This window comes from Eublepharis macularius, chromosome 4, assembly GCF_028583425.1.
Source record: "Eublepharis macularius isolate TG4126 chromosome 4, MPM_Emac_v1.0, whole genome shotgun sequence".
In the NCBI taxonomy this organism is placed as follows: domain Eukaryota; kingdom Metazoa; phylum Chordata; class Lepidosauria; order Squamata; family Eublepharidae; genus Eublepharis; species Eublepharis macularius.
Genome location: NC_072793.1, coordinates 61,923,588 through 61,951,338, shown reverse-complemented (window position 1 = coordinate 61,951,338; position 27,751 = coordinate 61,923,588). Strand labels below are relative to the sequence as shown.

Below are 27,751 nucleotides of genomic sequence, written 5' to 3'. Positions count from 1 at the left end.
AAGCTAGTTGAAATATCTGTACAAAAATATAAAATCTATAAATTCTTTTTTTTAGCCTGTGTTGATCCTTGGAAACATCACATGCACAATAATACAACAACTGGAAAAGTGGCAACTAAAGAATTAGATATTTGTAGCTCTTTTCTCTTTACATATATATACATCACAATAAAAATAATTTTATTTTGGTTGTGTGGAAGTATACTACAAGCTAAATTTTTTTAATTCTCAAAGTTCAAATCTATTTTACCAATAGCTTACTAAAATCCAAATATATTAAAATTTTCTACCATAAGTGCAGAAAAAAGGATTTACAGACATCTAGATGGCCAACTTCTCTACTACGAAGCAAACTAGAGGAACAGCAAAATTATAGTTATGTATGAATGCTCCTTCTGTAGATAATTGGACCCAAAGAGAAAGAAATTCACAGTTCAGTAAGATCCCTAACCCTGACCTTTAATTTTTTCTTTTTATACATTCAGTACAGTATCATGTAAGCTGTGCAAAACTTTACTTAAACTGGCAGTTTGCCATATCAGTTGCATTTGTCTTTGGTACAAAAATAAACAATCGCATTAATGTGCAAGTATTTGTTTTCTTCCGGCCAAGTACCGAAATTGAGTATTCTAGAGCCATCTTTTATACAATACACAGACTCTGTGGCATATCTACATTTTCAACATATTCCTATATACATTCAAAAATTTGTAAGAGCTGGAACAAATACATTAAAACCCATGACACCGTCTATACATCTTCTCCCACACAAGGGTTTCTCATCATACAAAGTCTTTTACCAGCTTATAGTTACATTTCTCCCCACCCACCCTCCCTCCCCCTTAATACAAGGCACAAAGAGTATACATTTTTTTCTTACTTGCACAGACATTTAAATACCGTATCAAGCTCAGAAAATTATATTTTTTTATATGGCACACTAGCTTTATTGCCAGGTGTGCTATGTACAAGTTATGGTTGCAAAGAAATCTTACTGTTTAATTTAGAACAAAAGAGAAGTAATTCTTTAAAAAAAAACCTTAATGAGAGTTTTTTTTATTTTAATTAGAGCATAAACCTATCATAATGTTTGGCATTTTGCTAGAATTTTATTTGCAAAACCATGTTCTGCTCCTATATAAGTTATATAATCTGGTCCTAGATAAACTTAATTTTAAAATGAGTATGTAACCACCACATTTATGCCAGAAGCAGACTTAAGACTACAAGGTTTATGCTCCAAAATGCCATTAAGCATTTTATATCATGCTTTCACTTATTACTACATTGCTCTAAAAAGGAAAAAAAAACGATTCAACTTAAACTGTGTTTTAAATAACGCTAAATTCACATGCAGACCAGAATTAATTTTACAACGCTGTACATGACACAGGCAGAGTTCTGACGAATGAAATGGATAAATTAACATATGCTAAACTTTTGATGTAGGTATTCGAAGCCCAACTAGGCCTCCTGTAGGATCTCCTTCTGCTGTTTTCTCTAAAACCTGGTTCACAAATTCTGATGTTTGCCCAGCTACAGGTGGTCCTGAAAGAATGAACAAAGATGAATCATTAGAATGTTACTAAGATACTGGGTATCCCTTCCCACCCATACACCCCAAGCTAATCAAGATTTGTCAGTGCCTAGCGTACTAAATAGCTTCTTCATCTGTTAGTGTTCAGCAACTTCACAAAGTATTTGGAATTGACAACGGTTAGATCCCAAGATTAATCAGTGGAAGGCACTGACAGTGTTCTTTACCATACTCCCTTCCCCATCAATGACCCCCATCTGATCCTGGGAAAGTTGATAACTAGGGTTGCAAACCACAGACTAAAAGCAACACAGGTCAGGGGACAGCAATGGGGAAGGGATCATGCTTTCCTCCCTTGCCTGTCAGAGCAGCTCTAATGACAGAAGAGGCAGGAAATTGATTTCCCTTCTCCCTCTCTATAGCAGCCCCCTAGCCTGCATGGCAATTATCCATGTGAGTTCTGCAACCCGAGGAATCAATTTTCCCAAGGCTAGATTAGCTCCCTCATCATGTTTACCAAACACATGGACAGAACAAGCAGACATTGTACACATTTTAAAAATACAAATAATAAAAAAATAGAAAGCTGGATTACTTATGAGAGAGAAGAATGGGATATATAAGTAATACTTGGACTGGCAACATTTGCCAAAAAGGATTCAGTAAAATACAATGAATGCAATCACTGACATGCAAGGCCTTTTCAGCCCATGGAAGACAGGCTAACATGTCTTAGTGGGTCATTTGTGTTAGAGCTTTAATTTATCACCAACAGTATAACTTCCCATTCCTGTAAGGGAGCCATACTGTGCAGCACAGCCAATAGCCATAATGCTGTGCTTGTTTGGGGGTTCTGTTTTGTAAGCATTCTTCAAGGAAAGGGGACAACCTTGTTAATGTTTCACGATCATTTTCTATTTAAAAATAAGGGAAAATTTCACTGTCAGTTATTTTGGGGTAGAAGAGGAATAGCATTTTTGACACTGGTAATTATTGATGCTACAGACACCAATCAATAGGTGTTGCAATACTCATGTATCATTCCATGCTATAATCACAGCCATAAAGCACTTGCTTGATTGGGAGAAGATTCTCTTTTACTCAAAAAATTCCATCTGGTCTGCTGAGTCCTGGAACCTGTGTTTCCAGCACAATGGAGATGCTTACTGAGGAAATTTCATTTGGAAGGTGTTCAGTAAGTTACTAAGGGTTACATATTTTTACATGAAACCAACTGGAAAGGGCCCCCGTGCTGTTACCATGCTGTAACAAAAGTCTAGTATGAATTTTAGGCTGTATTAATCAAAGCATGGTATCAGAGATCTCACAAGAGATCAAATTATTTGCAGTATTGTGTTTCAAATGAAAACTCACCACCCCAGCATCAATCAGGATGTTTCTAATCTGGAAAAATACCAGAGCTGAGCTTTTGCTGAGGGAAAAGATTAAATCGGGGCATAAATACAATACTGGAGGTAAAAAAAGACGACTATGCACTGAAGATAGAGAACTATAAAGGATCTAAGCTAGGTTCAGCAGCAGGCAAAAGCTGCTGACTACAGGAACCATTCAGCAATGGAACACTTCTCTGCTGAGATGAAGGGGTTGCACTGGCATCAATGAGGAAAATCTTAAGTATCTACATACCTCAAAGCAGGGTGTCAGATTAGATAAGGGGTTCTCAACATTTGGAATTCTGACACAGGATGTTGGGCTCAACCACAAAATGGTTGCCCCAGGAGGTGGAGCAAGCCACCAAATCTCAGGGAGTAACTTTAACAGTAACTCTTCAACAGTTCAGTCAGCAGCTCTGCTTAAAGGTCAACTTTTAAAATTAGCATATTGTTTAAAAATATTTTACACACAGCTTATTTTCAGGTATGCAACGAAGATTTTTATGTTTTGGTGGCAGCTGCTGCCAAAATAATAATGTTTTTAAAAACATCTGCACAGCTAATCAAACTTCCAGTGGCCAATTAGAAGCCCTACTGGGCAAAGACTCGCCTTACCAACTTTTTCAACACACTTTGTGGGTGCCAGAGTGCCCATTGGCACCATGTTGGGGACCCCTGGATTACATCAATACATTTCATCTTCAGTTCCAGCATCTACAAACTAAAAGGGTCTGTCTGAAATCATAGTACCAAAAGCAGCATTGGTCTGAGTTTTATGTAGCTCCAGTGTAAGGAACTGGTGAAAATGGATTTCTCCTGCCTCCCATTCCACTAAGCAGTTGTTGTGAATCTTGAAAGTACAACGAGAGTTGGGGGATCCACATGGACAAAAAGCTGTGCAATGTGAGAGGCTATACTGAAGACAGGAAGTGAGTGAAAGTCATCCAATTTCCTTGATTTCCTCTTGTCCACACAGCTTGCTGTGTTGTGGACTTTTTGTCTACATGAGTCAAACTCATCTCTGCTGCACAGAAAAGTGAAGGCAGGAAAAATCTACTTCCCCCAGCTTCTTACACCAAAACAGCATTTAATATTTACTTACCTAAAGTATCTTTAATAAGCACATCAAGTTTCTGTCCCATATTGGTTCCTCTGTCATCTTTGGGGCTTTGTACTCTATTCACAATTTCTTGTTTGATTGAGTTGATCACAAACAACAAGTTATCTGCAGAAGAAACAGGGTGACAGCATGAGCCTCCCACACTGTAACCTTTTAGGAAGGAAGAACACATCTCCCTAAGTGTATGCACCATGCCTAGGATAATAAGCTATTTTATAACCCACGTTTCTCCCAGATGGGGCCCCAAAACAATAATGAAAGTTCTCTGCTGAGATAAACACGATTCACTTTTTCAAGTTTCATTTTTATTTACAAACTCTGTAACATTGCTTTCTGTACAGAGGAACCTATCAATCATGGATTTAGACTGTTGGCTTACAAACCTGGATTGTCTATTGCAACCCATCAACACAGAAAGTTACCAGGCATCACGCCTTGATAAACTGACTCAAGTCACCTGTGGATATTTAAAGACTCTCTCTCTGTCTCTGTCTCTGTCTCTCTCTCACACACACACAGATGTGTTTTATTATATTTTTTAAAAAGGTTCTGCTTACCATATTCTGTGTTGAGACCCCACAGTTTCACTTTGTTGGCTTCATATTGCGCTTTCTTTTTTAGGCGGCAAGCCCTGTGATATTGGGAGGCAGGAAAAATAAATAAGAAAATAAAATATTTATCTATTCATGTCAAAGCATGTACAATTCCTGTATTTCAGCAGCTATCAGTTTTGTATTTTATAATCTACTGCTCAGAACATCGCAAGAGACCAGAGTTTATTCACTGAAGGAACTATCCTACTTCTATCCCGATATTCATGGCAGCATTAGTGCTAAAGAGTATTACAACTTTCAGAAATTCACTAAACTCTGCAATAAAAAGATTTCAGCACATGTCATAGCCAGAGATCTCTAAGCTTTCTGCAGAATCTAATAAAATGTTTGTTGTATTGGCAGGGAAGAAAAGAAAGCTTAACACAATGCATGTTTCTAGGTACAAGAACATGCCCTGCATTATCAGGTAAACCAGCTGGTTTCATTTTCTCTGATATACCAGCCTTAAAATGCTTGAACAGAGCATAATAATTACCTGGAGGCTAACTTGTTTTTTTCTTTCCTTGACCTTGGTCTAGCTGTTAAGGGAAGCTCGCTGACTGGAGTCAAGTCACTGATCACTTTATTCAGTTTCCTCAGTTCATTTCCAATCTGTAGCAGTTTTTTAGGGTTGGGAGTCAAGTCTTCTACATCAGTCCTTCGTGACTTCTTAACAGCATATTTCCCTATTTAAATGCATATAAAAGCATGTTATCTGAAGGGTTTGAATAGTATACTGTAAAGCTCCATTCAAATTTTAGGATTTCTTTTCACCCACAGCCTTTTTTGGTTCTTTCACGCTAATTTTCCAGCACAATATATGTCATATATGATCTGACAATATATGCTGCTAAAAAGAGAAGTGAAGATTCAGTTCAAACAAATAAATTAAAAATAATGTAATTCATATAATAGATATAGTATGTATTGAAAGCCATGTGTGAGAAATATATGAAAATGGCAATAATGCTGCTAAAAAGAGAAGTGATGATACAATTCAAAAATTGGGATTACTGGCTGGGGACTAATAGATAACCATAAGGATGAGAAAGTTCTGATCATTTTTTCATCTTTTTATGATATAAAGTAGCAAAATGTACTAATAGCACTTACATATTTTAAAATGATATCTGAGTACAGATAATTTCATACTGTGTTTGCAGTTAAGGCAATTAGTTAGCCAAGAACATGAGCCCTATCAGGTGGGACATCTTCTATCTGAATCATGCCTGACCAGAGCCATCCAGAATAGAAGTGCTGTGGATGCAAGGTGGACAGTCAGGGAAAGGACAAAGGCATATTTACTATAGTTCATCTTGTCTCTGATTTGCATAATCACCCAACACCTAGAAATGCAAAAAAACTATTGATGAATCTTCATAAACTATATTAATCAATGCTTCTATTTCTCTTTCAAGGGAGATCAGGTTGCTGCCTTCACTGCTGTATGACAAACTGGTAAACAGAGTTAGATAGGTTGGAAATCACATTTACCATGATGTAATCCATTCTTCTGATACATGTTACTTGGTAATGTTTCATGATTCCACTCGGACGGCCTCAACATTCTCTCCTGCTGTGATGGTGTCAGTTGCTCACTATATTCCCAGAAATATCGTCGTTTCCCTCTTTTTCGACAAGATATTGCAGTCATTTCTTTCAAGTCCTCTACAGAATCATTTTCATATCCTAAAAAAAGTATAAAATAGTAGATTAACTTCTAATGACAAAAGGAACAGAACTGAGAAGAGGTTGTCTTCATAGTAAAAGGAAAGAAGGGAAATGGGAACTAGGACTCTGAAACTAATGCCAATGATTCCAAATAGTGAAGGGGCCAGCCAGTTGTGATCACAAAAGCAGCAAAGTTGGGCCATTATCAAACTAGAAGTTTTTACATACTTGGGTGACTCCACAAGCATACAGAAAAATATTACTCTAAATTAACCCAAGAAAAACCCCAGCCTAAGGAAGACAGTAAATGCTTCAGAAATGTAAAATGCTGAAAGTAACTAAGAGTTAAATAAAGGGGGGAGAAAAAAAAGTGGAGGAAAATTAACCTGCTCAAGCCCCTGAGAACTTAACAGAATCACGGGAGGGAATGTCTAAATTGTTCTCTTCCTACAGTTTCAAACTAACCTCAAGCTTGATTATTCTTGATGTCTAAATCATCATTAAAGTTGATTGCTGATGGAGAGTTGTTAGTAGGGTTGCCAGCCTCCAGGAGGTGGCTGGAGATCTCTCAGAATTACAACTGATCTCCAGATGACAAAAACCACTTCTCCTGGAGAAAATGGCTCCCCAAACACTGCCCTCTGCATGCTCCACCCCCAAATCTCCAGGAATTTTTCGATCTCGATCTGGCAAGCCTGATTGTTAGCATATAAAAAAGGGCCTGCCTAGTAAAACATCTGATCTTAGTCTGAAGTCCTCTCAAGACTGACTTTCAACTCTCCTCTTCAGCTGAAGCTATAGTCAGCTTCTCTTTAAGCTCCTCTGTTTCCTCCCGGGCCAAGACTATTCTCAGCCTACAGTTTATCACTTCTGCTTCAGAAAAAGAAAAGGCTCATATATGGCAGGGCTTGAACTGCTGAAAGATACACAGAGAAAGCTATAGACACGGCACATTAATAAAATATGTATTCCATTCCTTAATCTGTATACTATCATCATACCTGAATTAATCAAATGTTATAGACTGAAGTGTCAGTTAAGATAGTGTCTCAAGCACTGTAAACATTGCTATATATAGGCCCATGTTAGAAACTGCACTAATGGCATCACACAGGAGATACAGCTTGCCTTTCACAAAATATATTCAAATTAAATGAGGTACACATAAATGATTTTTAGCTAAAGGAGGTCAAGCTCATGAGAGAGTCTCACTGTGGTTTATAATCATTGAGATACGGAAGAAGAATCAAATATCATTTATGTTAAATAAGCCAATTCTTAAAACTCAGGAAGAAAAAATAGCTTTTAACCATCAAAGTAATAGACAGTACTGAGACTGCTCTGCTTTTCCCTTCAGTTGGATGTTTTTTGTCACTTGTTTGGGAAAACTTCACAAAGTGCCTCACTTTTTCAAGAATGCTAGTGGCTATGAACTAGGGCCAAACAATCACCAGATCTATCAAGTTATTACATAAGGTTAAATCTTTTCAAAAGGACAAGCTGTAAGTTAGAGTGGGAGCTCTAATGCATTATTATCACCTTAACAATGAAACCATCTGAGTCAGTTCTAGATAAGACACCAAAGATAGACCACAGAACAAAAAGAGTCAACTTCCTTACATTCTAGTCTTTGCTTCCTTCTGTCACCTTGGCAAGGATGGAAGCTCTTCCCTTAAGTCATAAAATAGGCTCTTAAGAGGGATATTGTTTCCACAGTTATGACTGCCAAGTAACTTAAAATTCTTCAACAGAATGTGCTATGTAAGTCATTAGTTTAGTCCCAATTCAAAAATACTCCCTCCACCCAGTACTTCCTTGGTGTTAGCTTGGTTATAGACAAACCTAGTTACCTGGTTCAGAGAAAGTATCACTAATATCGTCATCTTTGTCATCCTCATAATCATCTTCCTCTTCATCATTTTCAGACAGTTCATGCTCACTGCCAAAGCCTTCATCATGGTCTTCATCTTCCACATCTTCCTCATCATCTTCATCTTCATCAGGCTCAGCTTTGATTGCCTGCTCAGCCAAACTGTCTGTGACAAAGAGAGAATAATTGTGTTCTTCTTTTTTCTGTGACGGATCTGAAACAGATGTGCTGGCAGAGAGACTGCTCTCCTCAGCAATTAGTCCTGGAGTTTCTTGGGGCGGAGTGAGGAGCAGAGCCTGAGTCTCTTTGAAAGGCAAAACAGGAGTACTGTGACGCTGAAGGGAGTCGGTCCCTTTCCTCTCTTGTTTCTTTGCTACAGCTCCACAGTAGCAGGTATTTTCTTTTGCAGCATCAACATGAGCCTGGTTAATTGCAGACCTACTCTGGGGCACTGGGTTTATTTTTACTTTTGCTTTCTTAACATAATCTTTACATTCAACATGAATGTTCACCTTCTCACTGTTGTATGCATTGGTCTTCACCATGATTTGTGTGCTTGAATTGGCCTTGCTTGCTTTTTGAGCAAATTCTGACAAAGGCGCCTCAGTATGAGCAGTCTTGGATGAACAAACTGGGGCTGCTGCTCTGGTTGTGATCTTCTTTGCTGGCAGAGAAGTTAACTGGCTTTGTTTTACATTGAAGAGCAATTCTGAGTAGCACAGTGGATCTGAGACAGGCTGAGAGTCCTCACTGTTTAGCTGCGCCAGAGTCGGAGTTTTACTGATCACTTCTTCATCCTGGTATGGGCTTGAAAAGTCATCAAGGCCCAGGTAATCCACCTCTTTTGTTCCCCAAATGTCACAGTTGGTTAATTTGGTGTACTTTGTCAAATCTTCACAGTAAGTGTCCCACTGTTCCCAGTTTGCGGGGAAAGATGTTTCAGTATCCAGAATGTCTTTAAAAGATTCCAAGTTTTCAAGATCTTTACAGTCCTCTACAGAAAGGAGGTTGTCCCTGGAACTCTGCTGGTAATCCATTTCTCTGTCCTAGAAAGTTATAAATAAGACACATTTGTTTTCTCTCCAGAAATTTGTTTCCTCTTTGACACTCCAGCCACACTATAGGTATGGTAAAGCATGTCACCATACCTTTAATTCTGTTTATATCTAAAAAGGAAAAATTGTACAAGTCTGTTTGTCATTTTTGAAACAAATAATAAGACAGCAATGTCTATGCCCAGTTCAATATTTGTTTGCCAGCAAGGAAAATCCCATCACTAGACAAGCTGTTTGGTTGCCAATGACACTAATTAAATACAAGATGCAAAAGGAAAAGAGATGACAAGTTTATCATGTACAAGCACATATAACATCCAGACTCTGAAGAACTTTAGTAGATTGGTATCAACCTAACATTTTAGTATCTTTCAGATAAAAGGCTAATAGTTTTAGATAAATTTTGATGCAGAAAACATAGAAAGAATGGAATGTGAGTTGCTTAAGGAAAAGATTATGGCAGGGGCATAATAGCTGGATGAGAACAGTCAATAGTATCCTGTATCTAGTATATGGCTGGGATTTAATAAGGTAAGTAACAATAGTTTTGGTTTAAGGATTTAGATCGCATGGAATATACATGCTTGCAGACAGGTTCTTTCTCATGAACCTACCCCACTAGCTACCCCATCACCCCAAGACCCGCAAGATGCTGTTGCTGGAGGTTGCAGGATTTGCAAGGACAAGACATCATATAACTCAGAAAGATGCACTGAGGAAGGAAGGACCAGGCTGGCACCACTACTTTGCCAACAGAATTTCTACTGCCAAAACAGGAAAGAGATGGTGATTCCAACCACACCTCACCCCCAGTGCAATCTCCCATGCCCGTTTGTGCATGTGACTCCTCTATCCTACAGCATTAATGTTTTAGAAGGCTGGAAAGAACCATGTTCTTTTGTGCAGTCCATGCAGGATCGAAGAAGAAATATCACAACTGAAAATTCAGTTTTTCTTTGCATGTAGCAGGGTGAGAAAGCAACATTTTCATATTTGATCAGTCAGTAAGCAGCCGTCCAGTAAAAGGTATGCCAAAGCCTTTTTGTCTTTTGGCCAGATTTCTCAACCTTTCATGGGCAAGACGCCGCTGTTGCTGGGCTGATGAATTCAGGCTTCCTCAATTAGTGATTAAATTTAATAAAGAAAGTACATTAAACTGGCCTTTGCCGAACAGATTTCTGCGAGCCATACACCCTCTCATTTCAAAAAGCCACGTGATGCTTATTTAGAGAAAAATGAAGGTAAACTTACCAATTCATATATGAAATCTGGATCAGAACTGCTAGCCAAGAGGTCTGTGCTCATCAAAGTCTGTTCTGAAAACATGTGGCTTCGAAAGGCATCTCCAAAAGGAGGGTCCATTCCACTCACACTAGGCTACAATAGATGTTTATTAGTGGGGTTTTTAAAAACCAGGATTATTTGACATTTCTATGTCATGGAATATAAATAGTTAATATTTCCCTTTAAATGTTAAGAGTATTTTCCTCTTTAAATTTAGCAGTTTGTGACATCTGGGATACTCTCTCTCTTATTTGGTTGTCTGAGGGAAGAATACACAGCTTTGCTTGACAGCTATATACATAGTAAATCTATTTGGCTCCTGGCATTCCCAACAAATTTTAGTAAAGATGCAGTCAAAAGCTTGAACAATTTCACTGACAAGGAAAAGTTGTTTTAAAAGTTGTGATGGAGACACCTCACACTCTCATGTTGCCTTTCTTTTGGTTTTGTATGTGGTGTGCTACGTGGTCCACATTTTGATGGTGCTGGGTGAGGATGCCACTACTGCTAAAAATCCTCAATTGTCTGCAAAGGGATCAGGGTGTAAAACAAGGCACAGATCGTAACAGAAGTTGGCTACCCCTGATCTAAATGATCTTCTAATGGTTTCTTGATGCAACTGCTGGCTAGCCATTCACTGTCCAAAGACTGAAGTTTTGCTCCTGTGTATTTTCCCCCTTTGTTGGTAAAAAGGTCAGGGGGACTGGATGCAAGTGGATGTGCAAGAATAACATCTAGTTATATCAATTATTTTCTCTTCCTTGCTGTTTCCCTTGCCTACTATTTGTGTATTAAGTAACACAGTAGGAATAGGACTGAGGACTACTTCCTAATTCTACTCCCATTCTCTATCTGGCAGCCTCTCTGCTACTTGCTGTATTCAAGTCCCAGGAAACAAACAAGGCAATTTGTTATGACTGAACAACACTGTAATTTAATGTACATCATTATCATTATGTCCTGCTCTTTATATATTCACCCCACTTCAGTTACAGATTGAAGTTTTTATACTTCTGATAAGTCAATAGAAATAATGGGAAGTTACCTGAGGCATTTCCAGACCCAGATCCTCCAAATTCAATTCCAAACTTCTTGTTTTCCTTGCCTGTAACTTCCTTTCCAGCTTTTCTTCAGGGTTAGTAGGTAGCATGTAACTCATACAATGGAAAGTCACAGATTTTCTCCAGAAAAAGTTTCACTTTGACTACATGGAATTCTTTTTTCTTTGGGGAGTTCCTATATGAAATAAAAACAAAACATTGACTGAACTTAAAATAATTATATTTGAGAATTTTTGTTTGAACATTTCTGAATGAGAGATGTTTTAACCACTTACTATGTACATCCTGCTAAAATAACTTGAACTGTATACTTTTGTAAATTTGCATAATGCATTTCTTATACAAAACTATATTGCAGGAAGATGACATGCAATAGCTACTGCTGTAGTTTAGTAAGACAACATCCCCTAAGATGGGAACCTCAAAGAGTCAAATCCACCAGCAGGTCAACAAACAACAGTCATTCCCCAAATAGGAAAAATACAGTGGATGGAAACTCCATAGTATGAAGAATGCAATCATTTTTGACAAGTGATAAGCTACAGTATAGTGGCAGCTTAGTTAACAAAACTGTAAATTAAGTTACTATTTGAACTACTTCATTAAGGTGCAAGCTGCTTTAATAAGAGATAGACATATATTTACCCAAAAGGAAGACTATGTTTTTCCAGGTGTTTTCCCAAGAAAAAGAAGCGGTTTTATATTTGCATGCAAGTTACAAGTATGTACAGTGATAAAAACATCATGTATAGATTTGGGGTGTGTGTGTGTCATTCTTCTTTTGAGTAAATATGGTACTACTCAAGGCTGCCTTAACCCAGATCCCAACAACGTTACCAGGGAGATGAATAAACTTTCCAGCCTTGCTCCTCACACAACATAAGACAGTAATAAAACAAGGCTTTGGACAACTGGCTAGATGCAAGCTTGCTCAGCAAAAGATCTTAAGTAACTGCATTTTCCGTAATTTGAGCATATTGACTATAGAGCAGAGAATCTACAGGCTGACATAACTTTGCTCTTTAGGTTTTCCCTGCGATGTGCACAGTATTCCATCCTTTTGCCATTCATTCAGATGAAGCTGATAGACTTCACAGTGGTCCACAGCAAGATGTCATTAAAATACTGACCACGCCCAGCTTTAAACTATCTGATCAGCTTCTTGTGTTTGGATGCTGAATATGACAGGGAATTCAGTTTTACCCTGGTCCTCAAAGATTAATCTTTCTTCAACTGATAATAAAACAGTAAAAATATGCTTGTATAAAAGTCCCTATCAATCCAACAAATATTTCAAAGTTTAATTAAGGATCTATTTTTTCAACCCACCCCAAAATGCCAAGGCAGTATCTTCAAGAAATCCTTTACTTTAGCCTTTACAGTACAGCTTTTTCTCCAAGTCTGCCCATACAGAAATCTCTCAGAAATGCTGTCAGAAATGTAGTATTCTAACCCTCAAGTGACCTGAATTACAAATATATTATCACTTGAACTATTTATTGGAGTGAGTGATACATCTCAGGGTAAATTTCCATGTAGAAGCAATGAGCTTGCTATGGCTGTTTAAATGCCATCTTAACATTTCAACATACTTTCTAAAATAGGAACAAACATTTGTGTCCCTTCAAGAAGGTATTCCCTAACACAAAAATCCTTAGTCTGCCATGAGAAAATTAAATCCTCTTGTGAACCCAAAATACCCACCCATAGAAGAGATGTTGTCCGCTCCCCAGGTCTCCACATGATTCATTGCATTGGGATTGTCTCAGCAAGCAGCTAGTAATTTTGCCCCAACTCTGCATCAGACACAATTGAAGGATTCAGTTCTCTCAATCAGAGATCTAACACAATTACCTGCTTTCAGAGGTAATACAAAACACACACACAAACAGTAACTCCTGCAGAATCACAGCAGGGAAGGGAGGAGCCAACTCTCATTTTTTATACTTTTAAAACACTCTAATAGTATAGCCTTCAGAGAAAAACAAATTTATCTCAGAAAAAAATGCTTCAAGTATCAGTATTACTGTGGCAGAAACAGTTTTCTGATATGGACACTCCCCTCAGAAAGCTACAGTATTCTATAATGACAATCAAACAATAAAGAATGCCAAAAAATAAAGTCTCATGTTTTCAATGTCAATCTTTGCAACACATCATCTATCTGAAATTAAGCATTAATGTTGGTCCTAGAATTTCTAGCTATTCCAATTTTATTTCAGCAAAATTGATGTGCAAGTTGTCTGGCAGATTGCCTCAAGGCACCAATCGAGTACCCTTCGAAAAGACCATAACTGCAAGACTATGCCAAGGAACATCTATAGAATAACCTACTCTATGCTGTGAAGTTTCACAATGGGTTGCAAAAATGCACTTGCTCATTAGTTATTCCAGTTAGGCTGAGCCACTGAAATAAGTCCTTTTAATCCTTTACTTTTCATGAGAAGATCTTGAGTGTGTGTGTGCGTGTGCGCGTGCGTGCGTGCTGTCAAGTCGCCTCCGACCTATGGCGACCCTATGAATGAAAGACTTCCAAAGTCCTATTGTTAAGAGACTTACTCAGATCTTGCAAACTAGAGGATGTGGCTTCTTTTATTGAGTCCAACCATCTCATTTTAGGTCTTCCTCTTTTCCTACTGCCTTCCGTTTTTCCTAGCATTATTGACTTTTCCAGAGAGTCTGGTCTTCTCATGACGTGGCAAAAGTATGATAGCCTTCACTTTTTAAAATTTTAGCTTCTAGGGAGAATTCAGGCTAGATGTGATCTTAGATGTGATCAAAAGACTTATTTGTCTTTTTGGCTGTCCATGGTATCTGCAAAACTCTCGTCCAGCAGCGTATTTCAAATGAATCAATTTTCTTCCTGTTACCTTTCTTCATTGTCCAACTTTTACATCCATACATAGTAATGGGGAATACTGTCATTTGGATTATCTTGAATTGATCCTTGGCCCCAGAGTCATCCTTATCTTTAAAGATCTTTTCTAGTTCCCTCACATCTGCTTTTCCAAGTCTCAATCTTCTGATTTCTTCATTGTAGTCGCCCTTTTGGTTGATGATTGAGCCAAAGAATAGAAAATATTGAACAATTTAAATTTCCTCATTGTCAACTTTAAAACTGTGTAATTCCTCAGTAGTCATTACTTTTGTCTTCTTGATGTTCACCTATAATCTTGCTTTGGCGTTTTCTCCTTTAACTTTCATCAGAAGTCGTTTCAAGTCTTCATTATTTTATGCCAATAGCATGGGATCATCTGCATATCTCGAACTGTTAATGTTCCTTCCATCAATTTTTACTCCACTGTCTTCTAAAATTAATCCAGCTTTCCTTATGATATGCTGTGCATAGAGGTTGTGGGATGTGATGCAGGTCCGCAGGGCCTGTAAGACGGAGACGTTCCACCGGGCCTCTGCTTGAGGCTTGACAATCCCCCTCCTCCAACAGTTAATGCTCTTGTCAGGCTGCCCTAAGGCGGCTTGTTTTTCATCTTTCTACTATTTGCACTTTATGGTTTTTAGTACAGCCTCTGATAAGTTTATTGATGCCTTATGTATTTATGATTTGGTTTTAATGTGTAGTATGTATTTTAAACTTTGTTGTGAGCTGCCCAGAGCCTGCGTGTGGGGACGGCAGGATATAAGTCTAATAAACCTAACCGGAGATAATATGCATCCTTGTCTGACACCCTTGCCAACTGTAAACCATTCTGTTTCCCCATATTCTGTCCTAACAGTAGCCTCTTCTCCAGAAAACAGGTTGCGCAACAAAACAATCAGATATTGTGGTACCCTCATTTCTTTTAATACTATCCATAATCCACACAGTCATATAAAACAGCCTATAAAACACAGGCTGATTTCCTTCTGAAATTCCATGATATGTTCCATTATCCATCATTAATTCACCATGTGATCTCTGTAGTGCCTATTCCTTTTCTGAATCCAGCTTGAACATCTGGCATTTTTCGTTCCATATAAGGTAAGAGTCTTTGCTGTAGAATTTTGAGCATAATTTCACTTGCAGGTGAAATTAACAAGATAGTCCAATAGTTACTGCACACTTTGGCATTCTCTTTTTGGAATTGGAATGTAGACTGAGCATTTCCAGTCTGTGAGCCATTGTTTTGTTTTCCATTATTTGCTGAAAAATTCTTGTTAACATTTTGATGGACTCAGTTTCTGTAGCTTGAGATAGCTCTATTGATACTCCATCTACTCCAGGTGCTTTGTTTCTCCCAACTGTTTTGAGTGCAGCTTTTACTTCACTTGCTAAGATTACTAGTTCTTCGTCAAAAGATTCTTCTTCGAAGGTATCTGTCATCTTTCCATCTCTTCTGTATAGTTCTTCAGTGTATTATTTCTATCTTTCCTCTATTTTGTCCTGATCAGATACTGTATTTCCGTGTTGATCTTTAAGCATCCCAAGTCATAGCTTGAATTTCCTTTTGATTTCCCAGATCCTGTAGAACAGATCTCTTGATCTTCATTGTTGTTCTCTTCTATTTCTTTGCACTGGTTATTACCTTGGGGCACAGAAAACCATTGTGCCATTTTAAGACCACCTTCTATGGTGGTATAAAGATGGCATGTTTATTAATTAAGACAGTCACCCCTTCCATATTGCTATTCTGTTTCTACTTAGTTACATAGTCAGGACATGTCTTGTTTCTTTTCAAGGAACAGCTAAACAACAGATTAGTGGATGTTATAGGTCAGCTTAAAAACTCACATGAATGCATTGAAAAAAATTAAGCCTAGGTCCAAAATATGACCCAAACAAGCAGGCAGGCACGCAGTTGCACATGGACGGCAGGCCCTAATTTTGACCCCTACAACCATTTTATCAGCTTTGTAGCTGAGCACATTAAAAGAATGCTTGAGCTAGTTTGAGTTACTAGGATATTGTCACTCATCACTTGAACCTCAGTCACGTAAAAAACCCTACCCTGAAGCATTTTATCTTGCATCACCAATATGATCACTGCATGTAACAGTCTACAAACGTCATTCACAAGAATAACTTTATACAATTACTGGACTTCTACAGTGTTCTTGGGATCAATTAACTTTCACCAAAATAATTCACTTAAGGAATATATCCTGCAAGGAAGTCTGCCTATGCAGATCACTGAAGACTAATCTGAAACCAACACTCACAAGGAGAATTCAAGCTGTGACAACCAGCATGATTTCAATTCTGAACATAAGTAGTTCTGAATTAGATTAATTATATGCCGTTAAGCAGTTTCCATTCAAGACAGTATCAGGTAGGCAGCCTTTGTTGGTCTTCAGTTGAACAGCAGGATATGAGTCCAGTGGCACCTTAGAGACCAACAAGATTTTTCAAGGGTTTTTCTGACTTATAAATGTATGCATCACTTATGAGTACTCAAAGTTATGTATAGGGAGGGATAAATTGTTTGTCCCATATTGATGACATTAGAATGAATAAGTTAGAGTACAGGATATTGAGAATATTACCAGTATTATTACTATTGAATAATATGCCAGGAATGTATTAGTTAGTTGATAAGTGAAGGGAAATTGACTTAGCACTGTGTTATAATAGACTAGCTTAGAAGAGTGTGAAAGTATATGTTTAATTGACAAAATAAGTTGAAATGAGTAGGGGAAGAATAGACAAAGGGTTGGAAAACTGTTGGAAGTCAACAAACGGGGGGGAAAGGGAGGGGGTTAGAACTGGAATATTAAAGTAATTTGATTGTTATAAATGACAAAATATTTCTAATTCCAATAAAAAATTTTTAAAAAAAAGATTTTTCAAGGGTTTTTCAAGAGTCAAAGTTTCCTTCTTGTTCGTCTCTAAGGTTTCACTAGATTCAAATCTGCTACTCAAAACAGGGCGGCTTCACAGTTTTCAGGGCAATCACATTTATTATAGGTATAAACAAACAGATATCCAACCTGTATGCCTGGGAGCCATGCCCAAAGCCACAACAATGGAGGCTAGCACAGTAAGGAGGAACTTCTTCACCCAGTTGCTCTTCCCAATAGAAAACACCCTTGCCTTTACCACCCTTCCTACAGTTCATGGGCTCCCCTCTCTTTACTGTTGTAATCTCTGCTCCTGTCCAATCTCTGTCTATATAAAATCTATGAGACAGGACTCACAGCTTTCATTTGTAGCCATTTGTTCATCACATGTGTTTGTCAGTCCTTAGAATACATTTTCAAGTTTTTAAAGCTCAGTATTATAAAGGGAAGTCAAATATAGAGGACTGTTGAAGATGAGCACACGTTTTTCTCCCTTCTTTTCCCCAGAGAAGTTCCAGACTGCACTTTAACCTCACTTGAGTTCAAAACCAGTTCAGAGTTTGGCATGGGGACTTTTAAAGGCGTGCTGCTTTATGGCCAGCTGCAAAAAAGAGCTTCTGAAGGAATTCTGGCAAGTTCATTCTGTCACATAGGTATGAGAAGGCTTGTCAAAATGTCCTCTCCTGCACACTTCTAAAAGATAACAACAGCATTCGATTTATATACCGCCCTTCAGGACAACTGAATGCCCACTCAGAGCAGTTTACAAAGTATGTTATTAACAAAGTATGTTATTATTATCCCCACAACAAACACCCTGTGAGGTGGGTGGGGCTGAAAGAGCTCCTAGAAGCTGTACTGACCCAAGGTCACCCAGCTGGCTTCAAGCGGAGGAGTGGGGAATCAAAGCCGGTTCTCCAAATTAGAGAACCATGCTCCTAACCACTACACCAAACTGGCTGTCAGATACAGATGTATTATCTTTCTTGCATCTAGATATCTTGGTGCACCAGTTTCCAGCCAACTTCACAGAATAAATTTGGCCTTATAGGCAGCATCCCATAGCCATTTCCCCTGACCAACCCCATCAGGCTACCCTAATCCCTCATTAGCTCTTAACAGTGCAACAGCACTCTAGTCCATGTGCCTCAGGGTTTTGCTTCCTTTACTCTTCTAGCCTGAAGAGAGAACAATCATTGCAACCACCTGTTTTGTCCTTGGGAAACTTCCCTGTCTCTTTTTGGGGTGGGGGTGGAGAGATGAACAAAGAATCCTCATGTAAAAGGTTCTGAACTTTCTAGGCTTCTAATGAAACTGCAGTTTGTCTGGCCTCTTGCTATAAGTTCTTACTTCAACATCTCTACCATCTTCCAGAAGGTGACTGTTCAAACTCTGACAGTGGTATTTATAGAAATCTCTCTTTCTGTCTGCTGCCTTGTGTACAGAACGCTTTAGAGTCAAGTCAGATTTCAACTGCACAAAAGAATCATCTACTCTATTAATAGCTTTCAAAAACAATTTTGGCATTCAAGACCATCATGCCAGATTATGAAAGTTATGAATGTCTCTTTATACAAAAATCTATGCCAACCAGCTAATTGGTCACACAGGAATCCTTTGCTCCCCCCCGTTACATATGCATGTTTGAAGAATGCAGCTGATCTTACAGGCAATTACCTTTGACAAAACTATTTTAAACCAGGTGTGATCACCTCAGGTCAATAATTAAAGTTTTAACTGCGTCCCCAAATATATTTGTTAGATGCTGTATTTTCATTATGGAGTTTCCTTGTCCCCATTATTACAAAGAAAATCCTGAAAACATACAGGTAGGTAGGGGTTTATGGCACAAGAGCAGCAAGATCATATTGCATCAAATACTACAGTATGTTACTAGGAACAACCAATTTAAGCACAAGTACAGCCGATGAAGTGGTAAGCCTGTGTCAAGATTATATAACTTCTCATTGCACATGAAAGACTGCATGGCTCAATGCTTAAACATGAAAAAAAAATCTATTGCACACGGAAAGCTAGTGCGTGGGGAAGATGACTAGTCTAGAATCCTTTCCCCATCACCTTTGAGTTTTCTGTGTTCAGGGATTTGTTTTTGGAATGAGAATTGTTTAGCTACATCTCTCATTTGCTGTCTGGAGTAGTAGTCCACCCAGGATTGAATCCTCACTCTACCATGGAAGCTGACCAGTAATCTTGAGCCAGTCACATACTCTCACTCTAACCTACTTCATAGGGTTGTTTGAGGAAAAAAATTGACGACGTAGGCCTCTTTGTGTTCTCATTGTGGGGAAAGGCAGGAGATACCTGAAGCAAACAAGCACACACGTTTGTAGTACACCAGGCTAATCCTTTCTAGAGCGATCTCAATCCACTAATACAAAATAAATATGAAATATCACAGGTGAGACTTGTTCCTTAAAATACTGGCAACAGACTATGTGACTGGATCCTTCTCTCAAAATAATTCCTTATTTCTGGAAAGTCACCATGTCTGGGAAAAGATTAGCTTATCTCTAACATGTTTGCTTCCAATGTGTAAGAAATGTTTATGTGGTTGAACATTCACTCATACTATACCACTTGGCCCCAGAACTGATACAGTCCCATAGGGCCAGTACTATGAATTGCTTTTGAACACAGAGATAGTATTCCAAATACAAGTACACCATGAATTTACATTTTATTTTCCTTCCCAAACACCTCTTCTAATAGTAAAGTGGCTGGTTCCCAGTATGATCACCAGGCCATTGAGAGACAAAGTAGTGACTTCCATATACTCACAGGACTTTCTGGATATTTTTAAAATGACTTTACAAATTAACCAAAATTAAAATCAAGGAGCCTGGGGAGGATTGAATATGCTCCAAGAGGCATGGGATGTTGTAAACAGCTGAGTTAGTTAAGGGGAAAGGGGGTGGAGGAGACAATCAGAGAAATAAGTCTGCTTAAGCTTCCAGAATCCTAAAAGAGATTTTGGGAGTGGGATTTCCGATTGTTCCCTTACAATCCCTACAATTCTTCCCATGCTCCCAGTTTGTAGTTCTCAACACCAAACATCTGTTTTTCCCACTGCTGTCAGGTACTGAGCTGATGTTTTCAGAGTAAACTTTTGTAAATAGCCTTTAAGGTCTGTTTCCTCATGATAGTTACAGCCAATTTAATACCTATAATGCACATGTGAGCAAGTGTAAATCACTTTATACTTAGGTTAACACTCATCTGCCATTTTGTTTCCCTTAGATGCCATCTGAAGAGATCAGAGATCATTTTGGAAATCTCAGCCCGATTAGGATATTACTATTCTGAATAACATTATGTCATCATCTGGGTACCTCATCACATCCCTGACCCAAGAGTATCTATGAATGAGTTATACTGAACAGGTTACAATATCTGTGAGGGGACGCCTAATTACTTCTTTTCATCGTAAAAACTGTCCTTTGGTTGCATCCTTTCAGGAATCCACTAGCAAATAACAGTACCTGTCTGCTCACTTATTAATATGATGTTTTCTTAACAGCCTTTAGGGAATAACACTGCAGTTTTGCCTCTTAACAAGCAAGGAAACACAAGAACATAGCCAATGGTGTCAATTGCACTAGTTGCCAATTTGCTTCTAGATCCAATTTAGGATGTTGGCCTTTAAAGCCCTTCACAGACAAGGATCAACTTAACTCACTTATACATTTGGCTGAGTTCCAAAGATACTTTCAGTAAATAAAGACCAATAATTTCCCCCACAAAGAGTAGAAAAGCTAAGAGCTCTGATTTCAGGCAGAAGATTGGTGTCCAATGTATGGGTAAAAATCTTAACATAAAATCAACCTTAGTTGTTCATTAGCATTTTGGGAAGATCCATTTACAGATGAAAACAAAAACAGATGAAATGAAAGTGATGGCAGATTGCTTTTGAATGGTATAGAAATAAAGCAAACTGGTACTGTTTGTCCAACTTGTCTTAGCTGACAGGAAACATTGGCCATTTCTCGTAAAATATCAATTCACTTAGCACTACAAAAGGAAAATGGCAGAAATTGGTTTTTCAGTGTATTGATAATCTGCAGTTGCCTCAGTGGCTCCAGCTCCAACCAGGAATGCAAAATTCTGCTGAAATGAATCGCAAACAGTGAAAAGTTTGTGGGACTCCACCCCTCCCCCCGCCCAACACACACAATGCGGCGCACTGAAATTTTGCTCCTGGGTCATGAACAGGATGCAAGCAGTGTGTGTTGAGGGTCTATAATGGGCCCTTTCACCCACAGAAAATGATGATAAAAGTCAGAGCTGCAATTCAACTGGAAAAATCCCTCCTGGCTACAGCTCCACTGTGTACTATTCATAAGGTACAGGAGAAACCATTTCATGTCTATAGTCTTCAGCCTGTCAATAGTCCTTCTTGGATAGACATAGGGAAGTACCAACAAGGTGGGTGACCATAACAATACTTGCAAAATCCCTGTGCTTTGCATTTAGCGTTTTCAATGTTAAAATCTAAGCAAAGAGCAACAGTGTAAATCCATCTCACAGTTCCTTCCCTTCCTTGAATCTTGACAACCATGCTTCCTATATTCTGTTAGCAGAGTATGGCAGGTTTGCAAATAGCCACTAGTCTATTCACTAGCAGTTAATATATCTCTTGCAGGCAAGAAACTTTTTACAAATGTGAAAAGGGGAGAGTTGGCTTTCAGGTTAAGCGTTTATGCACTAACAATTTTTACAAAATGTTTTTTAAGGTTGGTGCATGGGTACTGAAAGCTGACATTCTGTTTTCAATATGCATGAACTGAAAGCTTGTCAAGTCTTCACAACTAGAACACAAGGTGCTAGAAGACAGACACTAAATCTTGGACCATGTCAGAGAACAAAGTGTCAAAGAGACTGCTGACCCTCATCACAATACCTAACCCCACACATGGTTTGTCCAATATTGACATCACTAATGCAAACTTGCACAACCTGCAACCAGCTAAGTAAAATGCAGCCCACTGGACATGATTGGTGCTCCATTCAGCAACTGAATAAATCTCAGTGTGCTGGGTTTTTGGATCTGCAAGAATACAGGGGCACTGACGAGCATCTGGTAAGCTGTGTTCAACTTAGGCTTGCACTAGGGCACCAAGCAGAGTTTAAATTTGTATAATGTTGCAACTGGCTGATGCCCCTTGCAATAATTCCGACTGCTTCTGTGAATGAGCTTGTGACACAGGTTACAAGTAACTCCAATCTTGTAACTGGAAAGACAAAGAAAGTGCAAGACTAAACAGCATGCTCAATTGCAAGTACTAAGAATGAAAGCAGGGAGGAAGGAGTACATCAAGGAACCAAGCAATGCAGAGTCTCAAGGCACATGGCAACAGAGCTAGCTCTCCAACACCCACTTTTAGTTTTACAAATGGCAGTACCTCACGTAGCAATGATTTTCTGACATGGCAGAGGACACAAGATACTCAAAATAGCAGCAACGAAAGAAGTTAGGTTAGATCTAGACCACAGCAAATCCCACTCATGCTAGAGATTGTTTGGGCCTCCTTAGGTGTACTAAAAACAGACATCATTTGGAAGTGCTTTGAAATGCTGGAGAGGAAGGGTTAGGAGATAGGAGATCAAAAGGGATTCCCTGAACATCACACTGAAACAAAACCAAAAACCTGCCCCAGTGGCACCAGGAAAATCTTCTGCTCTCTAGTAGTTTCAAAGGACAGCAACATGGGGTAAAAAGCACAAGTCCCTCCAATTAATACTTTGAAAACCAATGAACTACCCGGGCAATATTGTTTTTCTGATTATTACAATCCCTGTATTTAACCTCTAGGGTTAAACTATGTGTTTCTGTAAAAGGGTTTATGCAGTCCAACATGTCCTTCATCTTTTAAATGAAACATGTTAATCAATGTATGACACAGTTCACATAAATTCTATTTTATGTACTTACATTTACTGTAAGCAAGGACTCCAAAAATACCAGGTATCAGAGCCCCATGGTAACTAGAAATTTCATTGTAGTTCATATTATTTTCAACAATTATTTATTGTAGTTTCTCTTGGCTATCCTCAGTAAAACGTTTATCATTTCACATCAGAGTATGTTTTCTGTATGAAATAAAAATGTATATGCATGAAGTTCTTGTTATTGCTTGTTTATATGTTAACTTTACTCCATTCAGTGGTGGTAATTAGTTCATTTCCTAATCAGTTGCTTTCTATACTGGCTCCAATATTCAATTAAACAGAGATCTGTAAAGCAATAATGAAAATATGAGAAACTGGAGAGAAGTAATATTAGTTTTTACACATGGAGGGGTTTGTTGTGGTGGTGATACAACCAGGGTTACTCCATATTTATACACTACAACATGTTTGTTACAGCTTTTTAAAAAATTGTGAGAACCTGCAAAGAGTTTAAGATTAGGCTTTATAGTAGCAATAATTCAAAAATATGGTCATAAAACTCAGCTCCTAAAGTTTTGGGCTGGCTCCTAAAGCCAAAGAAAATTGGTCAAGGCCTGCAATTGGCCATTTAAAGGAGATGGTGATTCTCTTCTTGTCTGAGCAGGGTGAATAGAAAAACATCTTGTGTAGAGGCAAGATATTCAGGAGGAAGAGAATTTGCCACTAGCAGTCTGCCCACAACCAAATACTTCTAGAACCTCCTTACATTCACCACATTAGAAGAGAAACCCATCATTTCCATGAGCTGCCTTTAGTTACTTTTTTCTTTAGGAGCAATTCTTGCTTTTAGCAGATTATGTCACCATAGTGAACTCTGCCAAACTTGCCACTCCCCCAAGTACAGTAACAAGGAAGGAAGCACAGAGCAAAAGAGCAGGGACTGCAAATACTTTGACAAAAGATATCTTGCAAAGAGATGCACTTCTCTCATTCCCCAAACGTGGGCACAAAGCCCAAGACCTTTCACGTGCAGAAAGATTATTCCTAAACTATACAGACTTGGGAGAGAGTGGTGGAAACTGCCACTAGACAAGGAACCTACTCTTTCAAGCCCTAGGAAAGAAGCCCCGAATGCTGGGTCTGACTTAATGCAAGTTGGACCTGTAATGTTCATGTCTGTCCTTCAGTACTTGGACATGAGTTTGCTGTAATTTTGCTGCAATGCCATAAAAGCATCAGTGAATCGAAGAACACCGACAGGAGTGGGTTCCTTCATGCCACCCAAAAAGAGCTCTGCTCCATGCCTCCCTGATTTACTAAGGAAGAAGTCTGCTCCTTTACGCCCCCCCCCCTCTCATCAGTTCCTTTCAACCTGCCCCGGGGCTTAGCCCATGCCCCTCTTTCACCAGCCTGACCCACTAACACACCTCCCTTCCAACATGGCTACCCCAGAACAGCACTGAAGCACAGCCAAACATGCTGTCACTCTTAGTCCCGCCCCTTCGCTTATCACATTGGCTTTTCCAATCCTAAACGCCGTTGCCATTAAACGCCTCCTGTGTCCCTCTTTCTGTCCGGCTCCTCCCCTCAAGTTAGGGTGAGGTCACATGTAAACAAATCACTTTCTGGAGGTTCCGAACTCAGCCGGGCTGTTTGGCCCACGCCCATCCACCCAGCCGAGGGCGTAGAAGAGCTCAGAGAGAGGGGGGAGAGAGAGAAACACCGCACGGACTCGATTAGAAAGAACCCTTCGGAATTCTTTAGGCAATCTGATTTTAAGGGAAGGGAAAAAGACAGATGTGAGGAGAAAAGTGGGAAACGAGGAGAGATGTAAGGGAAATACGGAGCTGACAGACGTCCCCTGAGCTGGAGAGGGGGGACCTGACGAGACTGACGCCCCGCCGCCGTCAATGCCCCCTTAACCCAACCGGTGCAACGGTTCTAAGAATTCCTCTCGCAGCCCACCCAGCCACGGATGATCATAAGACTCTCCTGAACAGGTTCATCGCTTGTCTCCCTCTCCTACCAACATCTCTCCCGAGTTCTCGTGCCACTTGTTTTGCTCCCTCGCTCCATTCCTACTGGTTAACAGGAGAGCTTAAGGACCCCGTCAACTCCTGGAAAGGTTTTAGTTCGTTCGGAAGCGTGCAACAAAATGAAAGCACAGCCGTAAAATGATTTGATGTAGCGAAAGGTCTTAGAAAGTTTGCCTCTCTCGACATCTTTCCGGCTACTCGGTCGCGTCGCATCACTACCAATTCGTTTTACAACAAACAGAGCCAGGCAACACTTTCACCCATAACACACAAGCCACAGCATCCTGACGAGGAAGCGGCTGAGCAGAAATAACTGCACGGCGTAAGATCCCACAGCATATTCGTCGTATATTAAAATCTCACCCAACATACATCTAGAAAAGCAGATGCCAACAAAAAACTCGTGCAGGTGCCTGCAAGATGGTCACGAAGAGCTCAGTGTGCCAACAGCCGTGTCTTTTTTATGCACTCTCCCACGGGGTTACAAGCACCAGACGGAAGATTAAACTAGGACGCAAGGTGCACGCGAGAAGAAGCGAGGCCCTGCTCTTGGATCCCTTTCCGTAGAAGAGCTGTGCAGTTCGCTAAAGCTGCTTTCTACACCTCGCTGAGAAAAGGAAAACACCAAAAACTTCTACGACCCCCCCCCCCACCTTCCCATGCTCCTCTGCAGTCCCAGGCAAAGGGAAGGCATCTCCAGCAGGCAGGCACACGCCCCTTTCTGCCATAGCCCTTTCCCTGTAGAGGCAAAAGGCCAAAAGAAACCAGCACTATTTCTGAACTCCGACCACCCGGCTTCACAGCAACCACCAAGAAACGAAAGCAAAACCGACTCCCACCTGCCTCCGCATTTGCTCAAGCCCTTTTAGCAACAGCCCCGACCGCAGCTGCCTCCACGCCCCCTTTCGAAGCAAACCGTGCTGCAGAAGAACCAGCACTTCTCGCTTCTTCATTTCTGACCCAACACCTTCTATCTCCCTATAGGACTGCAGGGATTCCCCCCCGTCGCAGCTACCCTGGTGAAGGCGAGGCAACCCTCGCCCCCGACGCCAGTGAAGACCACCTACCGGCCCCTCTCCTTTCCGGGCTACGGTTGCAGCCGCCGCCGCTCCCAAACGGGGGCTCCACGGCTTCAAGGACTGCAAGACTTCCCTACCCCCTCCTCCCATGCCACAGACCCCCCTCGAGCTCAGTTTCTCTTGCCCGGCACCCTCCGGGAGCTTCAGAGGCTCTTGCCCCGCCCCACCGCCTCTTACCTGACGCCCCAGCCCAGCACGGGGATCGGGGGTGCCTCAATTTGGGGGCCCGCTTCTGCCGAGACTGCAGCCCGGGCCCTCCATGCCGCTCTGGGGTTTGTTTTGTTTATGTCCCTTCCTGACGGGTTCCCGGAAATCGCGTGACTCGCCCCCATCACGTGGGCTCCATTTTTTTAAAGAGGGGGAGGGGGAGGGGAGAGAGCAAAGCCAAGAGAAGGCAGACAGCGAGGAAGCCGGCCGCACCAATCAGAGGGTGAAGGTGCGCGAGCCAATCAACGCCCCAGAATGTGGTCTCCCTTTTCACGTGACAGCTTAAAATGAGGAGGGCGGGGGAGGACAGAAGGAAGAGAATGTTCTCTTCTCAGCTGACGGGGACGGCGGCGGGAATTCAACGGAGGGGGAGGAGGGCGGAAGGGACGTGGAGCGCAGCTGCCGGCTTCAAGCGACAGTGCGAGGAGACGGGGAGGGGGAGCTCAACTTTGGGCAGGCTCTCATTGGCACTAGACTTCGAGGCACACAGACAGAGAATCTGTCACAAGTTTTGACCGCTCAAGTTTAAAACTGGACCCCTTAAAACACACTTGAAGGAGATGCTGAACACTGTTCCTGTGCCTTAATTTCTCACGCTCACTCCACTTCAAGGGATAGTCTACTGGTGGAAATGGGCTGCTCTATAGATGTTGCAATCTATGGCTTAAAAAGCAGACTCTTAACTGGTTGGTAACTCCTAGAGAGAAACTAGGAATGTTTTTTCAATTTAGCCCTTTAGTCTTGTGCTTTATGAAGACAAGAAGATCATTTGATGTAAGAACTGGAACTCAGCATCATTGTAGAGCAAATGGCTCTGCCTTTGGGACAGCACATTAGTCATCCATGCAGCTTTTGTAGAACTTCTGAAAGAGGGGTATCTCTGTTAACAGAACTGCAGCCAGGAGTCTTCACACACCTGGTTCATTAATACCACAATAAACATGTTCGCTTTCAACCTGTGACAGGGCTATTATTTTTTTCTGGAAACGTAACAGGGAAAATGGGACCTCATAGCAATTCAAAGGTAAAATCATATGCAGATGAGTTGCTTGGTGACTTGCAAGCCTGAATGAGCCTTTAACAATCCAACATCCTGAACAGAACTTTTGTATTACCTCAATCAATACTTTTTAGCGGTCTGTTCACCCCATCAATGCATGTC

At 40.2% G+C, this 27,751-nt stretch overlaps 1 protein-coding gene across 1 annotated transcript; it reads right to left on the bottom strand.

Moving 5' to 3' along the window:
- Nucleotides 1-846: 846 nt before the first annotated feature.
- CREBRF (CREB3 regulatory factor) lies at nucleotides 847-26,648 on the bottom strand. Its single transcript, XM_054977648.1, has 9 exons — nucleotides 26,560-26,648; nucleotides 11,570-11,760; nucleotides 10,492-10,617; nucleotides 8,166-9,231; nucleotides 6,139-6,333; nucleotides 5,141-5,330; nucleotides 4,609-4,682; nucleotides 4,034-4,156; nucleotides 847-1,548 (listed from the first exon to the last, which is right to left on the bottom strand). Exons 2-9 carry the CDS (start codon nucleotides 11,681-11,683, stop codon nucleotides 1,433-1,435), a joined length of 2,004 nt encoding a protein of 667 aa, XP_054833623.1. The 5' UTR covers nucleotides 11,684-11,760; nucleotides 26,560-26,648; the 3' UTR covers nucleotides 847-1,432.
- Nucleotides 26,649-27,751: the final 1,103 nt, after the last annotated feature.